The 24908-nt window shown below is 40.2% G+C and overlaps 1 protein-coding gene across 4 annotated transcripts in view; it reads left to right on the top strand.

Moving 5' to 3' along the window:
- The window catches only part of MID1 (midline 1), a 415869-nt gene that overhangs the window by 298238 nt on the left and 92723 nt on the right, over nucleotides 1-24908 (top strand). For all 4 annotated transcript variants that reach the window (XM_005701122.3, XM_018043818.1, XM_018043817.1 and 1 more), the window contains exon 3: nucleotides 18532-18627. In XM_005701122.3, the coding sequence (XP_005701179.1) occupies nucleotides 18532-18627 (96 nt within the window). The remainder of the gene's footprint in view (nucleotides 1-18531; nucleotides 18628-24908) is intronic.

A 24908-nucleotide genomic window follows, 5' to 3' on the forward strand; every position in this document is an offset into this window, starting at 1 on the left:
ATGTTGAATGTTCATTGTGTGGGGTGGTGATAGTTATAGCTGACTTCTATTGGGGAAATTCTAAGCCTAATATATGTATATATTTAATTTTGTATTTTATTTTGGAGTCTAGTTGATTTACAGCATTGAGTTAGTTTCAGGTGTGCAGCAAAGTGATTCAGTTATACAGTTCAGTTCAGTCGCTCGGTCGTGTCCGACTCTGTGACCCCATGATTCACAGCACGCCAGGCCTCCCTGTCCATCACCAGCTCCCGGAGTTCACTCAGATTCACATCCATCGAGTCAGTGATGCCATCCAGCCATCTCATCCTGGGTCGTCCCCTTCTCCTCCTGCCCTCAATCCCTCCCAGCATCAGTCTTTTCCAGTGAGTCAACTCTTCACATCAGGTGGCCAAAGTACTGGAGTTTCAGATTTAGCATCATTCCTTCCAAAGAAATCCCAGGGCTGATCTCCTTCAGAATGGACTGGTTGGATCTTGCAGTCCAAGGGACTCTCAAGAGTCTTCTCCAACACCACAGTTCAAAAGCATCAATTCTTCAGTGCTCAGCCTTCTTCACAGTCCAACTCTCACATCCATACATGACCATAGGAAAAACCATAGCCTTGACTAGACGGACCTTAGTCGGCAAAGTAATGTCTCTGCTTTTGAATATGCTATCTAGGTTGATCATAACTTCTTCCAAGGAGTAAGCGTCTTTTAATTTAATGGCTGCAGTCACCATCTGTGGTGATTTTGGAGCCCCAAAAAATAAAGTCTGACACTGTTTCTCCATCTATTTCCCATGAAGTGATGGGAGCGGATGCCATTATCCTTGTTTTCTGAATGTTGAGCTTTAGGCTAACTTTTTTACTCTCCTCTTTCACTTTCATCAAGAGGCTTTTTAGTTCCTCTTCACTTTCTGCCATAAGGGTGGTATCATTTGCATATCTGAGGTTATTGATATTTCTCCCAGCAATCTTGATTCCACCTTGTGTTTCTTCCAGCCTAGCGTTTCTCATGATGTACTCTGCATAGAAGTTAAATAAGCAGGATGATAATATGCAGCCTTGACCGTACTCCTGTTGTACCATGTCCAATTCTAACTGTTGCTTCCTGACCTGCATACAGATTTCTCAAGAGGCAGGTCAGGTAGTCTGGTATTCCCATCTCTTTTAGAATCTTCCACCGTTTATTGTGATCCACACAGTCAAAGGCTTTGGCATAGCCAATAAAGCAGAAATAGATGTTTTTCTGGAACTCTCTTGCTTTCTCCATGATCCAGTGGATGTTGGCAATTTGATCTCTGGTTCCTCTGCCTTTTCTAAGACCAGCTTGAACATCACGGAGTTCACGGTTCACGTATTGCTGAAGCCTGGCTTAGAGAATTTTGAGCATTGCTTTACTAGCATGAGAGATGAGTGCAATTGTGTGGTAGTTTGAGCATTGTTTGGCATTGCCTTTCTTTGGGATTGGAATGAAAACTGACCTTGTCCAGTCCTGTGGCCACTGCTGAGTTTTCCAAATTTGCTGGCATGTTGAGTACATCACTTTCACAGCATCGTCTTTCAGGATTTGAAATAGCTCAACTGGAATTTCATCACCTCCACTAGCTTTGTTCATAGTGATGCTTTCTAAGGCCCACTTGACTTCACATTCCAGGATGTCTGGTTCTAGGTGAGTGATCACACCATCGTGAAGATCTTTTTTGACAGTTCTTCTATACAGATACATATATATCCACTCATTTTTAGATTATTTTCCCATATAGGTCATGACAGAGCACTGAATAGAGTTCCTTGTGCTATACAGTAGATTTTTACTAGTCATCTTTTTATATAGTAATGTGTATATGTCAGTCTAATGGGTTCATATTTTCTTTTACCAACATATATGGCTAAGACAAAAATGAGCAGTTCTCAAAGTTAACAAGTTGGCAGAAAAATAAACACTATATAAATTGGTATCAGACTTCATATAGTCATTTGGCAATACCTACTAAAAGATTATCAATATACATACTTAAATTTTTTTATTTTTTGAAGCAATTTGTTAGCATATAGTTGATTCACGATGTTGTGCTAGTTTCAGGTGTACAACACAGTGATTCAGTCATACAGGGAAATATATTCATTCTTCTTCAGATTCTTTTCCCATATAAGTTATTACAGAATATTGAGTGAGGTTCCCTGTGGTATACAGGGATTTGGTTATCTGTTCATTGCAAGCTCCCCCATTTAGCCCTCCCCACCACATTTCCCCTTTAGTAATCATAAATGTGTTTTTGAAGTCCCTGAGTCTGTTTCTGTTTTATATATAAATTCATTTGTATCTTTGTTTTTCTTTTAGATTCCACATGTAAGTGATAATCATATGATATTTATCTTTGTCTGACTGACTTCACTTAGTAGGATCATCTCAAGGTCTATCCATGTTGCTGCAAATAACATTATTTCAGTCTTTTTTATGGCTGAGTACTATTCCTCTCCCCCTCATTCATACACACACACACACACACACACACACACACACACACATTCATACCACATCTTCTTTATCCATTCCTCTGTTGATGGACATTTAGGTTGCCTCCATGTCCTGGCTATTTGAATAGTGCTGCAGTGAACATTGGGGTACATTTATCTTTCAGAATTATTGAACCTACTATAGTTTTGAGGGCTTTGCATCCCAACTCAGGAGTCTGAGCTTAATTCTTTAAGAATGGACAGTTTTCTTTGGACTTCTGAGAATTTAATGGTGTAGTAATACAGGTTTACTAGGATGATGACTTTGGTGGCCATGTGTGGACCAGACTGGCTGGCAAAAATTAGAGGAATGAAAACCAGCAACTCATGGAAGAAGATAGTTAGAGTGATAGCCTTGGGAAGAAAAAGGAAAGCTGAAGCTAAGGGGTCTTTTATTGAGCAACCAAATAGCCTTAGAGAGTGATTAAGAGAAGGCATGAATGTGAGATCAGAATATCAGATGATGTCCTGGTGTTCACCTGGGGAATGGTAATCTCATTCATATACTCTGTGAATACTAAAAAATGGGAAGAAATTTCAAAGGGGTACATGATTCAGTTAAGAATGTTGAGTTTAAAATAACAAGGGATAATCAAAGCTAAAAGTCTGTCAGATTTGAGATCTGAGATTTGAAATTTGAATATTTGCAGGACACTGTTTTGAATATTAGAATATTCTAATATTATTATCAGAATATTAATATTTTAATAATATTAGGACAGTGAATTCTAATATTCAAAATATTATAATATTATGAAAAATATTAATATTCTAAACATTCTAATAATAACAGAATATTTTGAATATTAGAAGTCACTGTTTTGTCATAATTGTTTGGAGATAGAACATGTTCTGGTGAAAAACTTGCTTGCTATGAAAAATACACAGTGTGAAAGTTTACCTTTATATAGTAAATGCCTTTGATTCAGAAAAGTATTCATTAGCCATATTAAGTGACACTTCATTCAAGTAAAAGAAACACGTTACAGAAAGACAGTGGTTAGAGGAAGGCCGCTGTATGATTTGGGGCTTCCCTGGTGGTGCAGTGGTAAAGAATCTGCCTACCATGCAGGAGACATGGGTTCTATCCCTGGTTGGGGAAGATCCCCTGGAGAAGTAAATGGCAACCCACTCTAGTGTTCTTGCCTAGGAAGTCCCATGGACAGAGGAACCTAGTGGGCTATAGTCTATGGGTTGCAAAGTGTTGGACATGACTGAGCATGAGTTCCATATGATTTACTACCACCACGTAATTATTTAGCAATCTCTAGTGTCCTATGACCAAGCCACAGACACTTGAAAATCAAATGTAGAAGTCACAGTAAAAAAATCCTGTGAGCAAGATTAACATGAAATAAAATATAAAAGAGAAAAATCTTGAGAGCAAAGTTTAACATGTTGGCTTTCAGCTTTATATATTTTGTGTCAAGCCACATCTTCAAGAGATTCACTTACTCCAGCCAGTGGGGGTGGGGGGAATTTTATTCAATATTTTCATCATAAACAGATGAGTTTGGGTACTCTGCTGGCTGACTGCCCTCTTCCCCCTTTCAACACCACTTAAAAAAGTTAACAACATTTATAAGTAATTGAGAATACACTAGGGCAACTTCACCAATACTTTTTTTCTGGCACATTCTGAACATATGAGTTCTGGGTATGTTTTTATTAGAGAAAGCAGTTCAGAATGGCCAAGGGTAAAGGGGTAAAAAGCATGGATGGGTGAGATGCCCATCCATTCCCAGACCTTCCCTCTTCATGACATTGGGTTCTCTTCCCCTACTTCCCAAATTCTCCAGCCCTCCTTTGTCCCTCTGCCTCGGCTAGCACCCTCTTCCATTATGCTTCCTGTTGCCCTGTGGAGACTGGAGGAGCCAGGGAAAGCCCAAGGACAGGGCCTGATGACAGAGACTGAGCAACAGGATCCAAAGGTAGCCATGAGAAAGGGAAGATGGAAAGTGCAGCATGAGGATAACTTACTCTTAGCTTTTCTTGGCTTTAAAAATTTTAAGCAATACGGGCTCCCCCCCCCCACCACCCCCCCCGCAAGGATGTTACAACATTTGTATAAGTGGTTCTCATATTTGAGCATTCACCAAATCCCCTGAAGGGTTTATTAAATCACAGGTTGCTGGGCTCAGCACATCCAAGAATTTGTCTTTCCAATCAGCTCCCTGGGGAGGCTGTTGATCCATGAATTCCTTGTCTCCTTTCTAGACTCTACAAACTAGAGTCATCTTGAAGTCTCATCTATAAGATGAGATTTTGTCATTCATGATGGTTATAACTGGCAAGTCTCCTCCAGTTCTCTGAATATTGGACCTTTTTTCCTCCCTGGGTTAAAAGCAACTGACTTCAGAAATATTTTTATGTGACATTTATTGCCTTCTCTTTTAGCAAGGAAAAAAAGTGAAAGTGCTCAGTCATGTCTGATTCTTTGTGACCCCATGGACTGTAGCCCACCAGGCTCCTCTGTCCATGGGACTCTCCAGGCAAGGATACTGGAGTGGGTTGCCATTTCCTTCTCCAGGAGAACTTCCTGATCCAGAGATGGAACCCAGGTCTCCTGCATTAAAAGCAGAAATTTTACTGTCAGAGCCACCAGGGAAGCCCCCTTGTAGCAAGAACAATACACATATACATACACACACATATATAAATTAAAGTATATGCCAGGGAAATTAAAGTTAGTCCATTGTCAAAATACAGTGACCCTTGAATTGTCTTTAGTCATGTATATATAAACCAACTCTGGGAAAATGGCTTAATAATTTGTTGTAAAGCACTGCAAATTAAATAATTCACTCTCCAGGTTTTTGTTTTTGTTTTTGTTTTTGTTTTTTTTACTAGCAGACCAGTGGCCATCAATTAAAGAAAAGCTGTCAACTAAAGCAAAGCAAAGATGAAGGAATTAAAAGTTATCATTGTGGTTTCCAGGATTCCCTGGTGACTCAGTGGTAAAAATCCACCTTTCAACACAGGAGACTTGAGTTCGATCCCTGGGTTGGGAAGCTCCCCTGGAGAAGGAAATGGAAACCCCACTCAGTATTCTTGCCTAGGAAATCCCATGGACAGAGGAGCCTGGCGGGCTACAGTCTACAAAGTCACAAAAGAGTGAGACACAACTGAGCAACTAAACAACAACTGTGGTTTCCATCATTGCAAATATTGCATTTTACCTTTCAAACCACAGAGAAATTTCTGGTCTTCAAGACAATTGTGTTACATGAGTTGATCTTAAAAAAAAAATCTAGATAAGCAAATGAATCTATTCTTTTGTCATCAGAGTCCTTACATCTTTTTCCTAAATCTTTAATGCACCATATTAAAAATCTTGTTGAATCATAAACATCTAAGCTACTTTTCTTATATTTCTGTGGAAAGAACAACTGTTGAAATCAACAAAGCAAATTTTTATACTAACACTGTTGCAAATGATAAACTGAGATGACCATCAGGGATTATTCTTTGACATCGGGAATACTCGAATGATTCAAGAAAGTATTCTGCTGTATTTTCAAGTCAAAACAGCCTTCTCACTTTATGACCAGTGATAATCAGTGCCCCCTGCAGAGCACTATTTCAATAGTTCCTGGGATTTCCTACAAGACATTCACCTAAATTTACAGTTTGGGTATAGTTATATCTAGTTTTATTCCCATACTTATATATATATGTTGCATTACAAAAATATCCCTTTCATTCTGAACAAATCTTGAAGTGTCAAACTACTAAATTGACTACATGATTAATTTTTGTACATTGTGTCAATCCAGCAATTTGGCAACCTGATTTTGAACAACAGTTTTCACACTTGGTTGCACACTAGGATCTCCTGAGGAGTTTGAAAGATTGCAATCCCTGAACCTCACTCCAGTCGAAGTAATTCATACTCTTTGTTTGGAAAGTGGGTGGAGACCAAGCCTTGTGTTTGTACAGTCCCCTAGTTGATTTGCATAATGCAGACCATGGTGGGAACCACTCACCCAGTAGATTGTTGTCATCTCGCTTCCTTCCATAACTTTCATGTTGCTTTAATTTGGCTTCAATCAAATCACTTTGATTGGACAAAGACAGCCTTATGCTACTAAAAGCAGAGGAAATGGCTGGCTGAGTAAAAGGTGAAGTCAGGGATGAATGATGCAATGAATTTAAGGAATTTGAGAGTCTTTAGGTCTGAAATCCAAGGAGGGTTCTGTCTTTGAAGGTTACTTGGGGCTAAGAAATGATCGCATGCTTTCATAGTCTTTCTTGCTTCTCTGCTGCTGCTGCTGCTCAGTTGCTTCAGTCGTGTCCAACTCTGCAACCCCATAGACGGCAGCCCACCAGGCTCCCCCGTCCCTGGGATTCTCCAGGCAAGAACACTGGAGTGGGTTGCCATTTCCTTCTCCAATGCATGACAGTGAAAAGTGAAAGTCGTGTCCGACTCTTATCCCATGGGCTGCAGCCTACCAGGCTCCTCCATCCATGGGATTTTCCAGGCAAGAGTACTGGAGTGGGGTGCCATTGCCTTCTCTGTCTTGCTTCTCTAGGCTGTCCCACATGGGGAATTCCCTTACATAACATTGGTTCTATAAATTCTTAACAGACCAGACCCACTTTGGGTTGAATGGAATTTTAGTCTTATTTTTTTTAAATCAAAGAGTGTAACCTCCCTTACTTTGAATACTTTTTGCACTATGTAGATGGGATATGAATTTTGTAAACAACATGAACCCTTCCTGGGAATGCCACAAAATCAAGAGCAAACCTGAATCATGTATTGAATGTTAATTTGTTTTTAGCAGGTGATCCAGAAAAGGCATATTCCTCTAAAACCTAAAAATTTGAGGAGATAAAAGTTGCTATAGAAACAATGCAAATCATAGTTACTTGTGCAAAATTATTAGATCAAAGACTCAACTCTTTTAACTTGAAATACATTCGATATATTTGGTTCAGGCAACATGAAATATCTTTGGAGTGTAAGGCACTGGCTTTGAAAAAGATTTGGTCTTCCCACAGTATGTTAAAAAAGAAAAATGTAAAAAAAAAAAGTACTTCCGTTCATTGAAGAAGGCTAAGCATCCACCATGGGACATTCAGGTCTGGTAAAAAAATGTTTGATGGTATCAGTTAAAACCCTATTTAAGTAGAAAGGCCAGAACATGTTTGTTAATGAGTATCTGGCAATGTCATCATCTACTTAAGATGGAAGAAAGGGGATAAGATCAAAATTATTCAGTCTCTGAGTGATGAAGGAAGTAAAGCTTGAAGTGACATATATAATGTTTGACATCCATCATATCAGTTTTATAGACATTAATTATCCAGTGCTCTAAGCTCTCCTTTGAGGTGTATTTTATGATTAAGAGAAAAGATACTGAGAAAAAGAAAACTGATGGAAACAACAGTCAATGAGTACTTCCACTTTGTAGGTGTACTCACAACCCAGTACTTTACTCTTGTGTGCAAAAACCCAGTGCTTTACACTTCTTTGCAGAATGGACAGTGAAAGACACTCAGTCCCTTCCAACTCTTTGTGATCCCATGGACTATATAGTCTATTAAATTCTCTAGACCAGAAAGCTGGAGTGGTTAGCCATTTCCTTCTCCAGGCGATCTTTCCAACCCAGGTTTTGAACCCAGGTCTCCCGCTATGCAGGCAGATTCTCTACCAGCTGAGCCACAAGGGAAGCCCAAGAATACTGGAGTGGGTAGCCTATCCCTTCTCCAGCAGATATTCCTGACCCAGAAATCAAACTAGGGTCTGCTGCATTGCAGGTGGATTCTTTACCAGCTGAGCTACCAGGGAAGCCCAGTGGAAAGAACTACAGAATGGAAAGAACTAACTAATCTTTGTGCTGTGCCTTTTTTAAAAAATTGAAGTATAGTCAGTTTATAATGCCGTGTTAGTTTCATTGTTGCTATATAAATATTCTTTTTCATATTCTTTTCCATTATGGATTATTGAGTTAAGTTCAGTCACTCAGTTGTGTCCGACTCTTTGTGACCCCATGGACTGCAGCATGCCAGACTTCCCTGTCCATCACCCACTCCTGGAGCTTGCTCAGACTCATGGGTTATTACATGATACTGATTATAGTTCCCTGTGTTATACAGTAGGTCTTCATTGTTTATCTATTTTATAAACAGTAGTTTGCATCTGTCAATCCCAAACTCCTAGTTTATCCCTCACCCCCCCCCCCACTTTCCCCTTTGGTAACCATAAGTTTGTTTACCATGTCTGTGAGCCTGTTTCTGTTTTGTAACTTACTTAATTTGTATCATATTTTAGATTCTACCTATAAGTGATATCATATGATATTTGTCTTTCTCTGTCTGACTTACTTAGTATGATAATCTCTAGATCCATCCATGTTGCTGTAAATGGCATTTCATTCTTTTTTGTGGCTGAGTAGTATTCTGTGTGTGTGTGTGTGTGTGTGTGTGTGTGTGTGTGAGAGAGAGAGAGAGAGAGAGAGAGTGTGTGTGTGTGTGTGTGAGTACACCACATCTTCTTTATCCTGTGGCTCTATGGATGGACATTTAGGTTGCTTTCATGTGTTGACTCTTGCAAATAGTCTTGCAACGAACATTGAGGTGCATGGATCTTTTCAAATTAGAGTTTTCTCCCAATATATGACCAGTGCCTTCTTTGCTCACTCTTTACCATGTTCTTCCTATAGCAGCCTTGATCGAACTTAAGATCCTTTCTTACTTTTTCTGGGTCTGAATCTTCTGCTTCTCTGAACAAAAGTTGCAGAGGAATTTATCCAGACATTATATTTCACTGGTAATTTAAAGCTATTTTTTTTTCCTTTTGCAAATTAAAATTTATTTTGGTAGCCAACAAAAAGATCTCCTTTAGAATTTTGAATACCTGAATGATTGAAGGTTTAGCTATACTCTTACACTCTCATGTTAAGCAGATTGAGTTACATTTAAATTTTTAAATGATTTGAGGCAATAGAGAAAATACTCTATTAATTAATTTTAAAAAGCTGTGGATTAATTTTTTAACTTTTTTTTCAAGGAGACAGCAATTGTCTGTAAAGGACCAGTACTCACCTTTTGTCATTGTAGCATAAAAGCAGAGACAAACCATCAATGAATGGGATTATCTGTGTTCCTAGAAAATTTTATGGATATAGAAATTTGAATGTCGTATATATCTCATGTGTCACAAAATTTTATCCTTTTTCTGGTTAAAAAAAAAATCATGTAAAAACCATTCTTACTTAGCAAGCCATACAAAAACAAACAGCAGGCAGGATTTGCCCTTGGGTTGTAGCTTCCCAACCCCTGGTTTAGGAGATTAAATATGTCTCCAACTTGAAAGCTTTCACTCAAGCAAAAATTAGTCTGTGTTCAAGTATTCTTATAATCTTTTCACCATCTAATTCTTGAGTAACAGATTGGTCACCTCTCTGGAGTTAACCACACGGATCTGCTGTGGTAGCCCAGAGTGCTGAGTAGAGGAGGATTTGAGAACCTGACTGGAAGCAATGAGCAGAGAAGGCAGCAGGATGACCGCCATGTTGGACCTTCATGGCTCTGACCCCTACGCTGTCATCTTACAAGATTCTTCCTGTATTCTCCATTGACAGAAGTCCTAGTTAGGTTCTCTAAAACATTTCTCTTAGGCAATCACTTTTTCTTTTAATAATTGAGGTTTCCCTTTCTCATTGAATGAAAGATTATTGAGATTCTATAGTGTTTTACAGTGTTCAAAACTTTCACACACATGATTTCATAGATCCCCTTAGTAACCCTTTCACCCCTCACCCCTATGTTGCCCCTCTCCTTTCCCCTCTCCCCCCTGGTAACCACTGGTTTGTAGGATATCATTATTTTTAAGTTAGAGACTTTCAAAGTTTCCTAGTCATTCAGCTTCTTTGAGAATATTCTTTGAGAATGAAGAATATTTGAGAATATTCTTTGAGAATATTGATTCTCAAAATTGACAAATGTGTTACTGGTCCATTGCTCGTCTTTCTTACTACAGACAGAAATAGGGCCTGGGGATGAGGAGTGAACAGGAAAGACCACTCACATCTCTAATACCTGCAAATAAGTAGTTGCCATTGAATCTGCTAACATTACAGCTAAATGAGTATAATTATACTGAGATTTATTTATATCCATTAACATTTGAAAGCTCTTCTAGGCTGTAAACGGTATTTAAAAATTATTTTCTGTGTATTATTGACTACTAGATTACAATAATAAACACTGAACTGACTGTGGAATTTATAAATATATGGTGCAGATTCTGTGGTGTTAATATAGAAATATCAAATAAAACCTGACAAGGTAAATACAGTATCACATATCAAAATGGCTTAAATTGTCATCCATGGAACACTAGACTTAAATTTGTATGCAGATTGGGTTTTATTATGTTTTTGAAGTTCCCTGGGCGACCTGTCTTGCCAGGGCATTTGGAAATGTTAACTATCATAACCAGTGAAAAAAGGCATTAAAAACTCAAACCAGCATGAATCACCCAGATTTGCGGTCTGTCATGAGCTCAACCTGAAGATGGCCTCAAATTCCTGCAACGTAATTAAAACATCTTAAGAGTTTAGTTACATGTTAAGAATTTACGTTTTTGTGCAGGTGGCATGTGTTAATACGGGTGTGTTTTTATATTAAGGGTTGTGATTAAAGTTTGTTAGAAGAAAATATACGGATGGTGGCACTCGACGTGTTCATATCCTGATGGTGCTGGAGGGCTGGTGTTGGGTGTCAAGGCTATGAACAGAGTTCCTGAGTGTCGCTCTGAAAATTATAGAATGGAACAAGCCAGATCTGTGTTTGCCTTGAAAGGTATCCAGACTTAACACTACTTTAAAGGCATTCTGAAGCATTGACTTCGGAATAAGAGCAAACATTCTTTAAGGCCTGAACAAACCCAAAAGGAGTTACTGAAATCTCCTGTTTCAGGCATACATTTTCATATTACTGCTCAATGACAAGTCCTTCATTCCTTGCAATCTGACTCTTAGGTACAGGTCTCCAAAGACTAAAATGAGGGGTATTTTTGTCTGCTTACTTTGTTATATGATTGGGTCTCAGTATATGTAGAAGCACAAAGCTCATCTGTTAAGTTGGATTTACTATTCTCAGTTGGTGTCCATATCCATGCCTAAAGGCTCGTATTGAGATGGGTTGCAAAATCAGCTATGCTGCCACGAATTGTTCAGCGATCAATTCAAATAAACCTTACTGAAAACTATGTAACATGAAGGAGGTTGAGTCTGGCTCCATGCAAATACATTAGAAATGTATACATTAAAACAGAAATTGCTGGAAAAGTCAGTCCTTTCCATACAAAGTATGCAGGGGAGCATCCTTCTCGGAGCAGCACATGTTTGGCATGGTGTCTTCCACAAACTTGACTTGCACCCAGTCATTTGTTCCACATGAAGAAAACGAAATCTGACTTGTTGCATGTCTACTTTGAGATGGACCATCTTGATGATTTATATTCCTCTTTGGTGGGGTGATGACACGGTGGGAGGGTGTGTGTTGAATTACAACAAAGAGTCGCACACTTACAAAAGCCTCATCTTTCTCAGCAAAGACTCTTCCTTTCCCTTCATAGAGGAAGAGGAGGACTATGAAAAAACACCTGGAAAAGAGGTGATGAGTTAAGGCTAGGTACAACCTGACTTTGGTTTTAGACAAAATGTGAAATGATGTATCAGTGATAGTTCCTAAACTGTCTACTCATGTAAAACTGTGTTTATTCAGTAATGTAGTATTTGCTTTCCCAGATATCATGTGATCTAATGGAGTTGTAAAGCATCCATTCAGAATGCTTCTAAAATTTTATTGGCACACAATCCCACCTGTTTACATGTGGCTACTTTCTTACTAAAACAGCAGCAGAACTGAGTAGCTGCAACAGAGACCATATGGCCAACAAAGCCTAAACTATTTACTCCCTGGTCCAGGAAAACTTGGCTGACCGTTGCTCTAGACTTTGATGCTATGCTGTCCAGTAATGGAGCCATGATGTGATGTAGCAGCATCCCAGAATTCAAACTGGGGTGATCCAGGAAGCATCTGGAAGGGAGAGGGATGGCAGAACATAAAGAGGGCATGGTCATGAGCAGGCAGTTGCTGTGGACACTGGACTCCTCCCAGCGGGGCACTCTGAGATTTTCTGAAACCCAGCTCAGAGTGGTCCCACCTGGAGGTGAGGAAGTTGGGCTGTTTACCAGCTACCAGTACTTGCTGGTTGAGGACTGCTCCTTGGGGCATCAACCTGCCTTCTCCTCAGCACCCCAGCCTGCCCTGCCTGCCTGGGGCCAGAAAAAGCCCTGGAGCCAAAAGGAACAGGTACTTTGAGCAAAAAGCCATCAGCAGGCTTGAGAAGGGTGAGTGCTTGAGACAAGAGGTTAGGCTCCTGTAATATCTGGTGCTGACCCAAACAATGTTTCATCCTGTAATTCATGATTTCAACAAACCTTTTTATTATGGTTCCTGGTGTGTGTGCTCAACATCTCCTCTGAACTTAACAATAGCATGTTGTTGTTGTTGTTCGGTCACTAAGTCATGTCTGACTCTTTGTGACCCGCATGGACTGCAGTACACCAGGCTCCTCTGTCTGTGGGATTTCCCAGGCAAGACTACTGGAGTAGGTTGTCATTTCCTCCTGCAGGGGATCTTTCTGACCCAAGGATCAAATCTGTGTCTCCTGCATTGGCAGGTGGATTCTTACCTCTGAGCCACCTGGGAAGCCCCAGTAGAACAAATGGGTATATTTATTGTTTCTACACATAATGGATGAGAAAACTAAGCCCTAGCATCATGTGTCCAGGAGAATTGAGCTGGGGTCATAGCCCCAGGTTCCTTGCTCTACTTGTGTGGTCATTCATGCCTGACTTGGACTTCTATATGGTTCAGCTCCCTAAGGAAATGGAAATATATTGACGTTTTTGAGGTGAGAACAGGAAACTAAAACTTTTGAGAGGGTTATTCTGTAGAATTCCTTAGATAGCCATAGGGAAGTAGATACTTATATCCACTTCAGTCGTAAGACTCTGATGCCAAAAAGCATTATCTCTCTTTTGCACAAAGCACAGTCAAAATCAAGAGGTTATAGGCCCTGCTGACTGCCGCACAGGATGTTAGTGATACAGTTAAATTCGAGAAAACTCCGTATCAGTCCCTGTAATGGAAGTTATGGATACATGGTTCACTGAGGACTGGATTCAGTTCCCTTCCCATTCCCTGAACTCTCTTGAAAAGTGTTGTCAGTCCCTGTGGTACCTCTTGGAATCAAGTCTCTCTCTCAGCTTCATTTCCCTTTATTATATTTCTAAGTGACTTAGTAATTCTTTGCGGGCTTCAGTAACACTTGTACTATTCAAATTTGAATAACCCCAAAGGATCTAGCTAGGTCAATGGGTTTAAACCACAGGCTTTAGTCTGCGTATTAGTTGATTAAAAACAGATTTTATACATGATGGATCCTTAATAAAGGGAGGGGAAAGCAAGCAGATGTTTGTAAAGTCTAAATGTGTTAGATTTCATTTACTTGGAGCTCTTGCTGACTAGCTTTCAAAGTCTTACCTATGACAATTGAACTTTAAACAGCTTCATGATGCATTTCCTGAGAAATTTCCTGCTCTGAAGGGTCAGCCAAAAAGAAAAGCAGAAGGATTCCCTAAGATGAACGTACAAAACTAAGTTGACAGATGTACCATAAAGTCGTCATATCCACGTGAAAGACACTGAATAATGGAAGGCCTCGAAATGATTCTCTAGTCTCAGACCATAAAGTAGTTGCAGTTTGTTTTAATTCAAACAGTAGAAAAACAGTTGGCTTTTGTGGTGGTGGCGGCAAAGAGCTTTGAAAGCAAGTTTTTCTTTGATACAAATATGAGATCATTAAGTTGCACATAAATCACTCTGTCTGGTGCATTCTCTGACTTTTTGTGGTATCCCCATCCTTCAGGGGAGAAACAGTTCTTCTTCTCCCTTAAAATATGTATACTTGAGACGCTTTGAGTGTCTCAAAGCCGACATGGAAGATTTCCTGTTGGTCTTCCCGTCCAGATGAAATAATGCCCAAAACCTCCCCCTGAACTCTGAACACATGAGAATTACAGACAAAATATTTTTAATGCATTTTAAAGAACAATAACCAAGCTTAAGCATAAGTGGGAAAACTCCAAGGACCAGAAATGAAAGGACATGCAGAAATGAGAGGGGGGTGGTGAGGGGCCAGTGGGGACCTAAGGGTAAATCTGGTGGAGTGTGTCCCATACGAGGCAGAAGGCTTAGATGCCCCATGCACCTGGAGTGCAGGACTCCCCGTGTACACACCAGGCTCAAATGGCACCTCCCTCCTTCTCTAGAATTGGAGCCAGATAGGATTCTCATGGAAGGAAGCAGAGGCACTGAGTCAAACCAGGACTTGCGCCTCTGTGGCACATGGGTGTCTTGTGGGAATGCCTTCTCTGGGAAAGCAGCCTCAAGCCCTAATGACTGAGGAGGTACCTCAGCTGCCTGTGCAAGGAACGAAGTTCACGTCAGGTGAGCTGTCAGACAAAAATGACAAGACCTAAGATGAAACCCATTTCTCTTGAAATGTTATGCAAATACAGGAAAATAGGAAATTGCCTTTTCTCAGAAGAGCTTAAGTATAAGTATATTCACTTCTCTGGAAGTTGTAGAGGAGACGGTTGCATCCAGGAACAGGAACAGAAAGTAATTCCACAAGAAAAGGGAGATGTTATAAAGAACCTACTGGAAATGAAAAATGTGGCCAGTGAAATAGAAAAAAAGTTAGACAATAGGATAAACACCAGATGCATAGGCATAACTTGTTTAAGAATGACCAGAGAGATTTCTGCTTTGAGATTATACATTTTAAGCATTCAATAAAAGTGATTCTTTTCCTGACTATACCTTTCTAAATCTCAAATGTAGGAAAGCAGAAAGAGTAAACATCCTCAGAAATAAATTTCCCAGTATAATGAACTGTTATCACCTTTATGAAATTGTTGATTTTCAAAATCTCCCTCACAGTCTTTCCAGATCCTTTTACTCGGACGGCATTACAAAACTTAGATCTACCATCAGATTGCCTTTCTATACCTTCACCCTGTCTATGGAATTGGTTATATGTTAAAAACACACTTGCCCTAATCCTTTGCCCTCTCATGCCTCCCTGAGCTTGTTGTATGAGATTGTGCTGTTCCCCACCCATGGGAACTTCTGTGTGCTCACCTCCACCTGAATTCTCTCTTCCCAAGAAACTCCCACTCATGTTCACCATCCTCCCAGCCTCCGAGAAAAAAGCGTCATCTTGGAAACCTTCTGAGGCAGCCCGACTCCCCCCCTTCTCTTGTTTACAGCATCTCTGTCCCAGTGCTGTACTCGTTTCTTTGCACATAGGGAGTAGATCTTTTAAGTTTTCTCTCTTATGATCTGGCATATGGTGGAAGCTTCATTAATATGCATGTCGATGGGCAAAATGGTACAAATAAAGGGCATAAAGAATCAGAAGCCATGGAGAACTCTTAAGGAATCTTACCCAGAACAGAGGGTTACTGTGGTTGAAAATAAAGTTAATAGTCATTGTGGGGAATTTTAAATTTGATGTTCTACAGATTTGTGGTTGCCAAGGTTGGGGTTGGGGGGTGGATTGGGAGTTTGGAATTCAGTTCAGTTCAGTCACTCAGTCATGTCCAAGTCTTTGTGACCCCATGGACTGCAGCATGCCAGGCTTCCCTGTCCATCACCAACTCCTGGAGCTTGCTCAAACTCATGTCCATCAAGTTCGTGATGCCATCCAACCACCTCATCCTCTGTTGTCCCCTTCTCCTCCTGCCTTCAATATTTCCCAGCATCAGGGTCTTTTCCAGTGAATCAATTTTTCACCTCAGGTGGCCAAAGTATTGGAGCTTCTTTTCAGTATCAGTCCTTCCAATGAATATTCAGGACTGATTTCCTTTAAGATTGACTGGTTTGATCTCCTTGCTGTCGAAGGGACTCTCAAGAGTCTTCTCCAACACCACAGTTCAAAAGCATCAATTCTTTGGCACTCAGCTTTCTTTATAGTCCAACTCTCACATCCATACATGACTACTGGAAAACCCATAGCTTTGATTAGATGGACCTTTGTTGGCAAAGTCAAGTCTCTGCTTTTTAACATGCTGTCTAGGTTTATCATAGCTTTTCTTCCAAGGAGCAAGTGTCTTTTAATTTCATGACTGCAGTCACCATCTGCAGATACTTTGGACCCCAGGAAAATAAAGTCTGTTACTGTTTGTATTGTTTCCCCATCTATTTGCCATGAAGTTTGGGATTAGCAAATGCGAACTATTATATACAGGATGGATAAACAACATGGTCCTACTGCATAGCACAAGGAACTATATATAATATCCTGTGATAAACCATAATGGAAAAGAATATGAAAAAGAATGTGTGTGTGTATATATATATATATATATATATAACTGAATCTGCTATACAGCAGAAATTAATACATTATAAATCAATTATACTTCAATAAAATAAATTGTAAAACATATGGATGTTCTAAAGGAATAGGGCATAATTCTAGATTCTTAAGGAGCATATGTGCTAGGTCACTTCAGTTGTGTCTGACTCTTTGCAACCCTATGGACTGTAGCCCTCCAGACTCCTCTGTCCATAGAATTCTCCAGGCTCGAATACTGGAGTAGCTTCTCATGCCCTCCTCCAGGGGATCTTCCTGACCTTGAGATCAAACCCACATCTCTTAAGTCTCCTGCATTGTCAAGCAGGATCTTTACCACTAGTGCCACCTGGGAAGTCCATAAGGCGGATAGTGATATGAAAAATGTAACATTCAGGGAAGTTTGATTTGGCATTGATAGGCTGATAGGCATAGAATAGAAGCATGTACAGTGAAACGTACTGTGAGTGAATAAACATGTATCATGAGCACTTCTTCTAAATGCCTATAAATGACCATAATGTCAGCAGTAGCTGGATAGTTCAGACCTTTATCCAGGGGATTGACATCAGCCTGCCCATAAGATGGTAAATTCTAAAAATCCAACAGTGGTTGATTTGATATGGGAGTGTATTCCTTCTGTTACTGCAATTTCTGATTCAGATAAGGAATTAGAAATCCAATAACCACTTCTCTTCCTGGTGCACAACCAGGAAATAACCTGTGACTAGACTTTATTTTTTTGGGCTCCAAAATCACCACAGATGGTGACTGCAGTCATGAAATTAAAAGATGCTTACTCCTTGGAAGAAAAGTTATGACCAACCTAGATAGCTTATTCAAAAGCAGAGACATTACTATGCCGACTAAGGTCCGTCTAGTCAAGGCTATGGTTTCACCTGTGGTCATGTATGGATGTGAGAGTTGGACTGTGAAGAAGGCTGAGGGCCGAAGAATTGATGCTTTTGAACTGTGGTGTTGGAGAAGACTCTTGAGAGTCCCTTGGACTGTAAGGAGATCCAACCAGTCCATTCTGAAGGAGATCAGCCCTGGGATTTCTTTGGAAGGAATAATGCTGAAGCTGAAGCTCCAGTACTTTGGCCACCTCATGCGAAGAGTTGACTCATTGGAAAAGACTCAGATGCTGGGAGGGATTGGGGGCAGGAGGAGAAGGGGACGACCGAGGATGGGATGGCTGGATGGCATCATGGACTCGATGGACATGAGTCTGAGTGAACTCCGGGAGTTGGTGATGGACAGGGAGGCCTGGTGTGCTGCGATTCATGGGGTCGCAAAGAGTCGGGCACGACTGAGCGACTGAACTGAACTGAATTAGTCAGTGAAATATGCCCGAGTTCGTGCATGAAGCAGGCACAAAAAGAGTAAGAGGTGAACATTTTTAAAACAATCTTTTACATGTGATTTTTCAAGATCTAGTATAAATCTACAAGAACTTGAAACGGCATAGATTTCATTGAGATTTCTCTTAAAATGTATCCATTTTCCCAAGTATAAGTAATTTTGTGTATACTAAAGTATTAAAAGCATACAGAATAATATTTTCCTCTCTTTTTTTTCTGAACAGCAAAACTTGGAGAGTAACCTCACCAACCTTATTAAGAGGAACACGGAACTGGAGACACTTTTGGCTAAACTCATTCAAACATGTCAACATGTTGAGGTGAGTTTCTCTACGTGCTATTTTTCATATGAGAACTGCTTGATCATGGTTTTTATACCCTCACCCTTTATGTTTTTCTGATGGGAATCTTAAGATTAGTTTTTGCAGAAGCCAGATATCTAAGATGGATGAAATTAGAAGGAACTAGAACCTTCAAGAATCTCTCCTCATCCACTGCTTTGCTCTGCTCCCACTCCTATCACAGCTCTCCCTAATCCAGTTTACTTTAGCATTCCTAAACTTGTAGATTTGAATCACTCCTCCAAAGAACACCCCCCTAAAATCACTATTGAAAAGGTGTTGTATTAGTTTCCGATGTCAGCGGTAACAAATTACTGCACACTTGAGTGGCATGAAACAGACACTGATTTTTTTTGCTATTCCTAGAGGTCAGAAGTCCAACATCAAGCTGTTGACAAGGCCTTGCTCATTCTGAAGGCTCTTGGGGAGCCTCTTTTATGCCTCTTCCCACCTCCTAGTGTTTGCAGCCCAGTCCTTGGCGTCCAGGCTGCTAGATCCATCACTCTAATCTTGGCCTCTGTCCTTACGTGGCCTTCTCCCTGTGTGTTTCTGTGTCTGTATCCAATTCTCCTTCTTAAAAGGATGCCTGTCATTGGATTAGGCTCCACCTTACTTGAATATGCGTGTGTGCTCAGGCGCATCAGATTCTTTGCAACCCCATGGACTGTAGCCCACTAGGCTCCTCTGTCCATAGGATTTCCCAGGCAAGAATACTGGAGTGGGTTGCCATTTTCTCCTCCAGGGGATCTTCCCTATCCAGGGATCAAACCAGTGTCAATCTTAAGTCTCCTGCACTGGCGGGTAGATTCTTTGGCACTGTACCACCTGGGAAGCCCACTTCAGTATGAACTCACTTTAACTTGATTCCATCTGCAAAGACCCCATTTCCAAATAAGGTCATATTTATAGGCACCAGGGATTAGGTCTTGGACATACTTTTTTTTTTAGGGTGGGGGTTGGGATACAATACAATTCAACTCACTACAGGTGTAATAAATACATCTTAGTTGACAAATAATGTTTCCATGAAGTTCACCATAACTGCAGCATGTTGGGATTTAGTCAAGAGCATGCAGGGAGCCCTAAAAGCAAGGGCAAGTTGCAGAATACAGGTCTTTGACTGCTTCTGGCAGGGATCTTTCCAGGGAGCATGTGGAGCCTTGTTGATTAAACAGCATTGTAAATAATAGCGAACAACCATGATGTTCTCATTATTATAGGGTGAAGTGAACATGTATTATAGAATTAGATGGATGAATAAAAAATGATCCATGTGCTATATTTTCTTTTTATGATGTGATAGCATTTGATGTTTAGGAAGGACCAGAAGAAAGAATTATTTCTCTTCAGTTTAAAAAAAAAAATTACCTGTCTTTTATGATGAAATCTTACAAATGCTTTATGGATTGAGTGATTATTTCATTCCATTTCAGATAGATACTTCTTAAAGCATTAGTGTCTTGTTTCTATTATGGCCTTTAGCAATTTCAGAACAATTGTCTTGCTCCTAATGCAACATTAGTGTGGCTTGAACTTATAAAACACTGTTCATCCTAACATGTAAAATTACATTCTGTAATGTTCGGTAATTTCAACCGATAGATAGATGTGTCATTCAAGAAATTTACAAGCAGAGTCTATTTTTAATTCAAAAGATTAGGTATTTAGTTGACATACAGGCTTTTAAAATGAAACTATTACTGATGATTGTAGCAGACTTTCAAATAGACAGATAGATGCCATGAGAAATTATTCTAGACAAAGAGTAAAGAATGTATTCCATTTGCTGTTGTTATTTCTGTATCAGTCGTGTGGAATGGAATGAAGTGTACGGGTGAATAAATTTGGTATTCAGGAAATTTCTAGATAAAAACCAGAGAAAATTAATTATAAGTAGATAAATAATGATACCAGCAGTACCTATTTTTATGTTTCTTTATCCATAATTATTCACATTTTCAAGGGAAATGTTTTAAAAATGAAGCATCAAAATCTCACATCAGTTCAGTGCAGTCACTCAGTCATGTCTGACTCTTTGTGACCCCATGAACTACAGCACACCAGGCCTCCCTGTCCATCACCAACTCCCAGAGTCTACCCAAACCCATGTCCATTGAGTTGGTGATGCCATCCAACCATCTCATCTTCTGTCATCCCCTTCTCCCCCTGCCCTCAATCTTTCCCAGCATCAGGGTCTTTTCAAATGAGTCAGCTCTTTGCATCAGGTGGCCAAAGTACTGGAGTTTCAGCTTCAACATCAGTCCTTCCAATGAACACCCAAGACTGATCTCCTTTGGAATGGACTGGTTGGATCTCCTTGCAGTCCAGGGGACTCTCAAGCGTCTTCTCCAACACCACAGTTCAAAAGCATCATTCTTCTGTGCTCAGCTTTCTTTATAGTACAACTCTCACATCCATACATGACTACTGAAAAAAACAAAGCCTTGACTAGACGGACCTTTGTTGACAAAGTAATGTCTCTGCTTTTTAATATGCTGTCTAAGTTGGTCATAACTTTCCTGCCAAGGAGTAAGCGTCTTTTAATTTCATGGCTGCAATCACCATCTGTGGTGATTTTGGAGCCCCCCCAAATAAAGTCTGACACTGTTTCTACTCTTTCCCCATCTATTTCCCATGAAGTGATAGGACCAGATGCCATAATCTTCGTTTTCTGAATCTTGAGCTTTAAGCCAACTTCTACGCTCTCCTCTTTCACTTTCATCAAGAGGCTCTTTAGTTCTTCTTCACTTTCTGCCATAAGGATGGTGTCATCTGCATATCTGAGGTTATTGATATTTCTCCCGGCAATCTTGATTCCAGCTTGTGCTTTTTCCAGCCCAACATTTCTCATGATATACTCTGCATAGAAGTTAAATAAGCAGGGTGACAATATACAGCCTTGACGTACTCCTTTTCCTATTTGGAACCAGTCAATTGTTCCATGTCCAGTTCTAACTGTTGCTTCCTGACCTGCATATAGGTTTCTCAAGAGGCAGGTCAGGTGGTCTGGTATTCCCATCTCTTTCAGAATTTTCCACAGTTTATTGTGATCCACACAGTCAAAGGCTTTGGCATAGTCAATAAAGCAGAAATAGATGTTTTTCTGGAACTCTCTTGAATTTTCAATGATCCAACAGATGTTGGCAATTTGATCTCTGGTTCCTCTGCCTTTTCTAAAACCAGCTTGAACATCTGGAAGTTTACGGTTCACATATTGCTGAAGCCTGGCTTGGAGAATTTTGAGCATTACTTTACTAGCGTGTGAGATGAGTGCAATTGTGGGGTAGTTTGAACATTCTTTAATCAAATGAATATGCCTTGAAATTTATTTAATCTTTGTTAAAGGAACAAGCAAAATGATAAAGCTGGCTTTATCAGAAACTGATTTGTACACATTTAGAGGTTGGGGGTAGTCGGGGAAAAGAATGCTAGAATAAGACAGCTAAATTCAAGGCAGAACTGGTAAGTGACCTAAAGTGAAAGTGAAAGTGAAGTCACTCAGTCATGTCCCGACTCTGTGACCCCATGGACTGTCGCCCGTCAGGGTCTTTGGTCATGGGGATTTTCCAGGCAAGAATACTGGAGTGGGTTGTCATTTCCTCCCCCAGGGGATCTTCTTGTGACCAAAGGGGCAATAAAATCATTATATTTGAGCTAAATACCTTGCATCCCATCAGTTTTCTCTAAGTTAACATTTAACTTAGCAGAGACGAAGCCCTCCTCCATAGTCAATAGAAAATCAAGTTCTTTTACATCCCAGCCCAGAAAGTCAGATAACCCTTCCTTCAGCTGGCTCAATGGAGTGGAGTCTAGTATACATCCAAAGGAGTCAGTCTTCTTTTGCCTTATTTCTAAGATGTAGATAATTCAGCTTAACCTGACTTTCTGCTCTTTGGGTTCTGGATACTGTTTGTTGATCTGTTAGCGGTATTTGCTAAACATATATTTCTGGGTAAGTGTGTCTGTCAAGTTTTGCCTGCACTCAGTTACTTGGGCTTTTTAAATGGTCACACTGCTTCATTCCATGAGTGCTTGTGAATCCTTCTCTGTGTGTGTGTTTCACTGTGCTGGGTGGGAATGACCCTGCCTACGCATGCTCACTATCTCAACTAAGATGAAAGAGCAATAATACACAATGGGAAAATGAGTTGCCATAAGAGAATTGTGTGTGTGTGTGCTTAGTCGCTCAGCTGAGTCCTACTGTTTGCAACCCCACGGAATGTAGCCCATCAGTCTCCTCTGTCCATGGGATTGTTCAGGCAAGAATGTTGGAGTGGGTTGTCATTCCTTCTCCAGGGGATCTTCCCGACCCAGGAATGGAACCAGGGTCTCCTGCATTGCAGGCAGATTCTTTACTGCCTGAGCCATCAGAAAAGCCCATAAGAGAGTTAGGGATGATATACTTTGGAATTGCAGAGAAGAAATTTCTTCTATCTGGGAACTGGATCAGTTAGTACAGTTTCTGAGCCTGCTTTCAAAGGTATGTAACATTCAGACCTGTGGAGAGATGAGAGAGGCTGTGCTTTCAGGGCAAACTAAAGCATGGGGATGGAAAAATGAAGAGTGTATGTACACACAATTAGTAGTTCATTCTATAGGAATGGAAAGTGTATGAGGCTGGATAAGTAGGAACTGACTTTGGAGAGATGAAGGGTTAGTGAGCTTTAATATTGTATCTGAGTTTGAACTTGATTTGGTTTTGAAGGTTTAGTGAGGGCTCGAGGAACACTGTGTCAATTTCACAGTTAACATCAGCATCCCTAGCTCTTTTCTTTTCAGGAAATGATGTTTTTGGGTTATTGGGGAACTAGGATGGATATCTTGATGCAAAATGCCCACACATCCAAGGGGAAATGTCCCAGTACTAGTAAACTCCAAAAAGGGTGGTGGGATTGGTTAGGCACCAGCCAGCATGACATTCTTTTTTAGTGGAAAAGAATTTCCTAGTTCAAAACCTAGGTTCCTGGACTGTATTTCATCCTTTTCCTCTTTCTGAAGGTGTCCTTGTGTTTGGGTCTGAGCATTCCTCGGGAAAATAATCCCCCTGCCAGCTGGAGCTAAAACCACTCAAAAGCACAGAGGCAAATCCCAATTGTTGTAAATTAAATCAATGAATTCACACCAAATCTGGAGGAAATGCCACATCCTTATAAGTCCACACCTCCTTCCTGGGATTCACTTCTGCTGTTCTTTAGCATGAAAAAAGTTTGAAGGTCTCCCACCCCCATCCTCATTGTTTTCACAACTTTTTTTTTTTAAATGAGGGCAAGCAAATGAAATGGCTTTTTGACAGTAAACACCAAATCGTTTGAAAACTAGAGGTATGAGGCCAAGGCAGTTTAGGACTCAAGAGAAGGAGGCATTGAACCATCAGGTAGACTCCCAAGAAATGTTTGTGTAATTGGGTGGAATTCCAAAAATTGGTGGGTTTTAGCTACTCAGTTTTGTTTTCTGCAGGAGAAGAATGCAGTCAAAAATTGCCTTGTGATGAGTTTGGAATTAGTTATGGGATGTAGAACAAGTTCATGAAACGTGGTCAAAATTTGGGTCAGCTACAGAAATGCACAGTTCTAGGTCAAATAGGGACTATTGTTCTTCATTAACTCATCCTCCTCCCCATTTTCTTTTAAAAATCAGAGAGCTTAGTTTATTAGCTAGGCAAATGCTTAGAATCACTGATGGATATCATATTCTCCACACATTCTGAGAATCAAGTTCTTTCACAGGAAATACAATACCTGGACATGCAGTGGGTGTACACTTTGGGGAATTGTAGGTAACCAATGACTAAATCCACAGTAAGGTGGTAGAGAAAAGCTACAAAATGTTGACTAGTTGCCATAGTAGTTTGGAGAAGATAAAGGCTCAGCTGACTCCACCGTCCTTGCCCAAGTTCATCCTAGCAGGGCATTGTCTAAGCCAGCATCCCATCAAAGGCCTAGCTTTAGCTCCTTTGGCTTATGTTACCTTGCTTATAGTCACTTTTTGTGTCCTTTTGCCATTGATTTTCACTCTAAGTCTTTAAACTTTTTTTTTTCTTTACTCTCAATGGAAAGTTTGCTGTCTTACTGGCTTTCCAGTAAGGATTTTTCCAGTGACATGTGGAGTGACAAATTTCTTGTGCATAACTTAACTGCCATGTATTATGTGATTTTCACTTAGATGTTGAGCTCTGGAAATTGAGAGGGAAGAGGATAGCTTAAGGAATGGTAATAAAATGATTTGGGAAAACAGATGGGGTTCTGTAAAAGAACTTTCCA

The sequence above is a fragment of the Capra hircus genome (assembly GCF_001704415.2).
Source record: "Capra hircus breed San Clemente chromosome X unlocalized genomic scaffold, ASM170441v1, whole genome shotgun sequence".
Lineage (NCBI taxonomy): Eukaryota > Metazoa > Chordata > Mammalia > Artiodactyla > Bovidae > Capra > Capra hircus.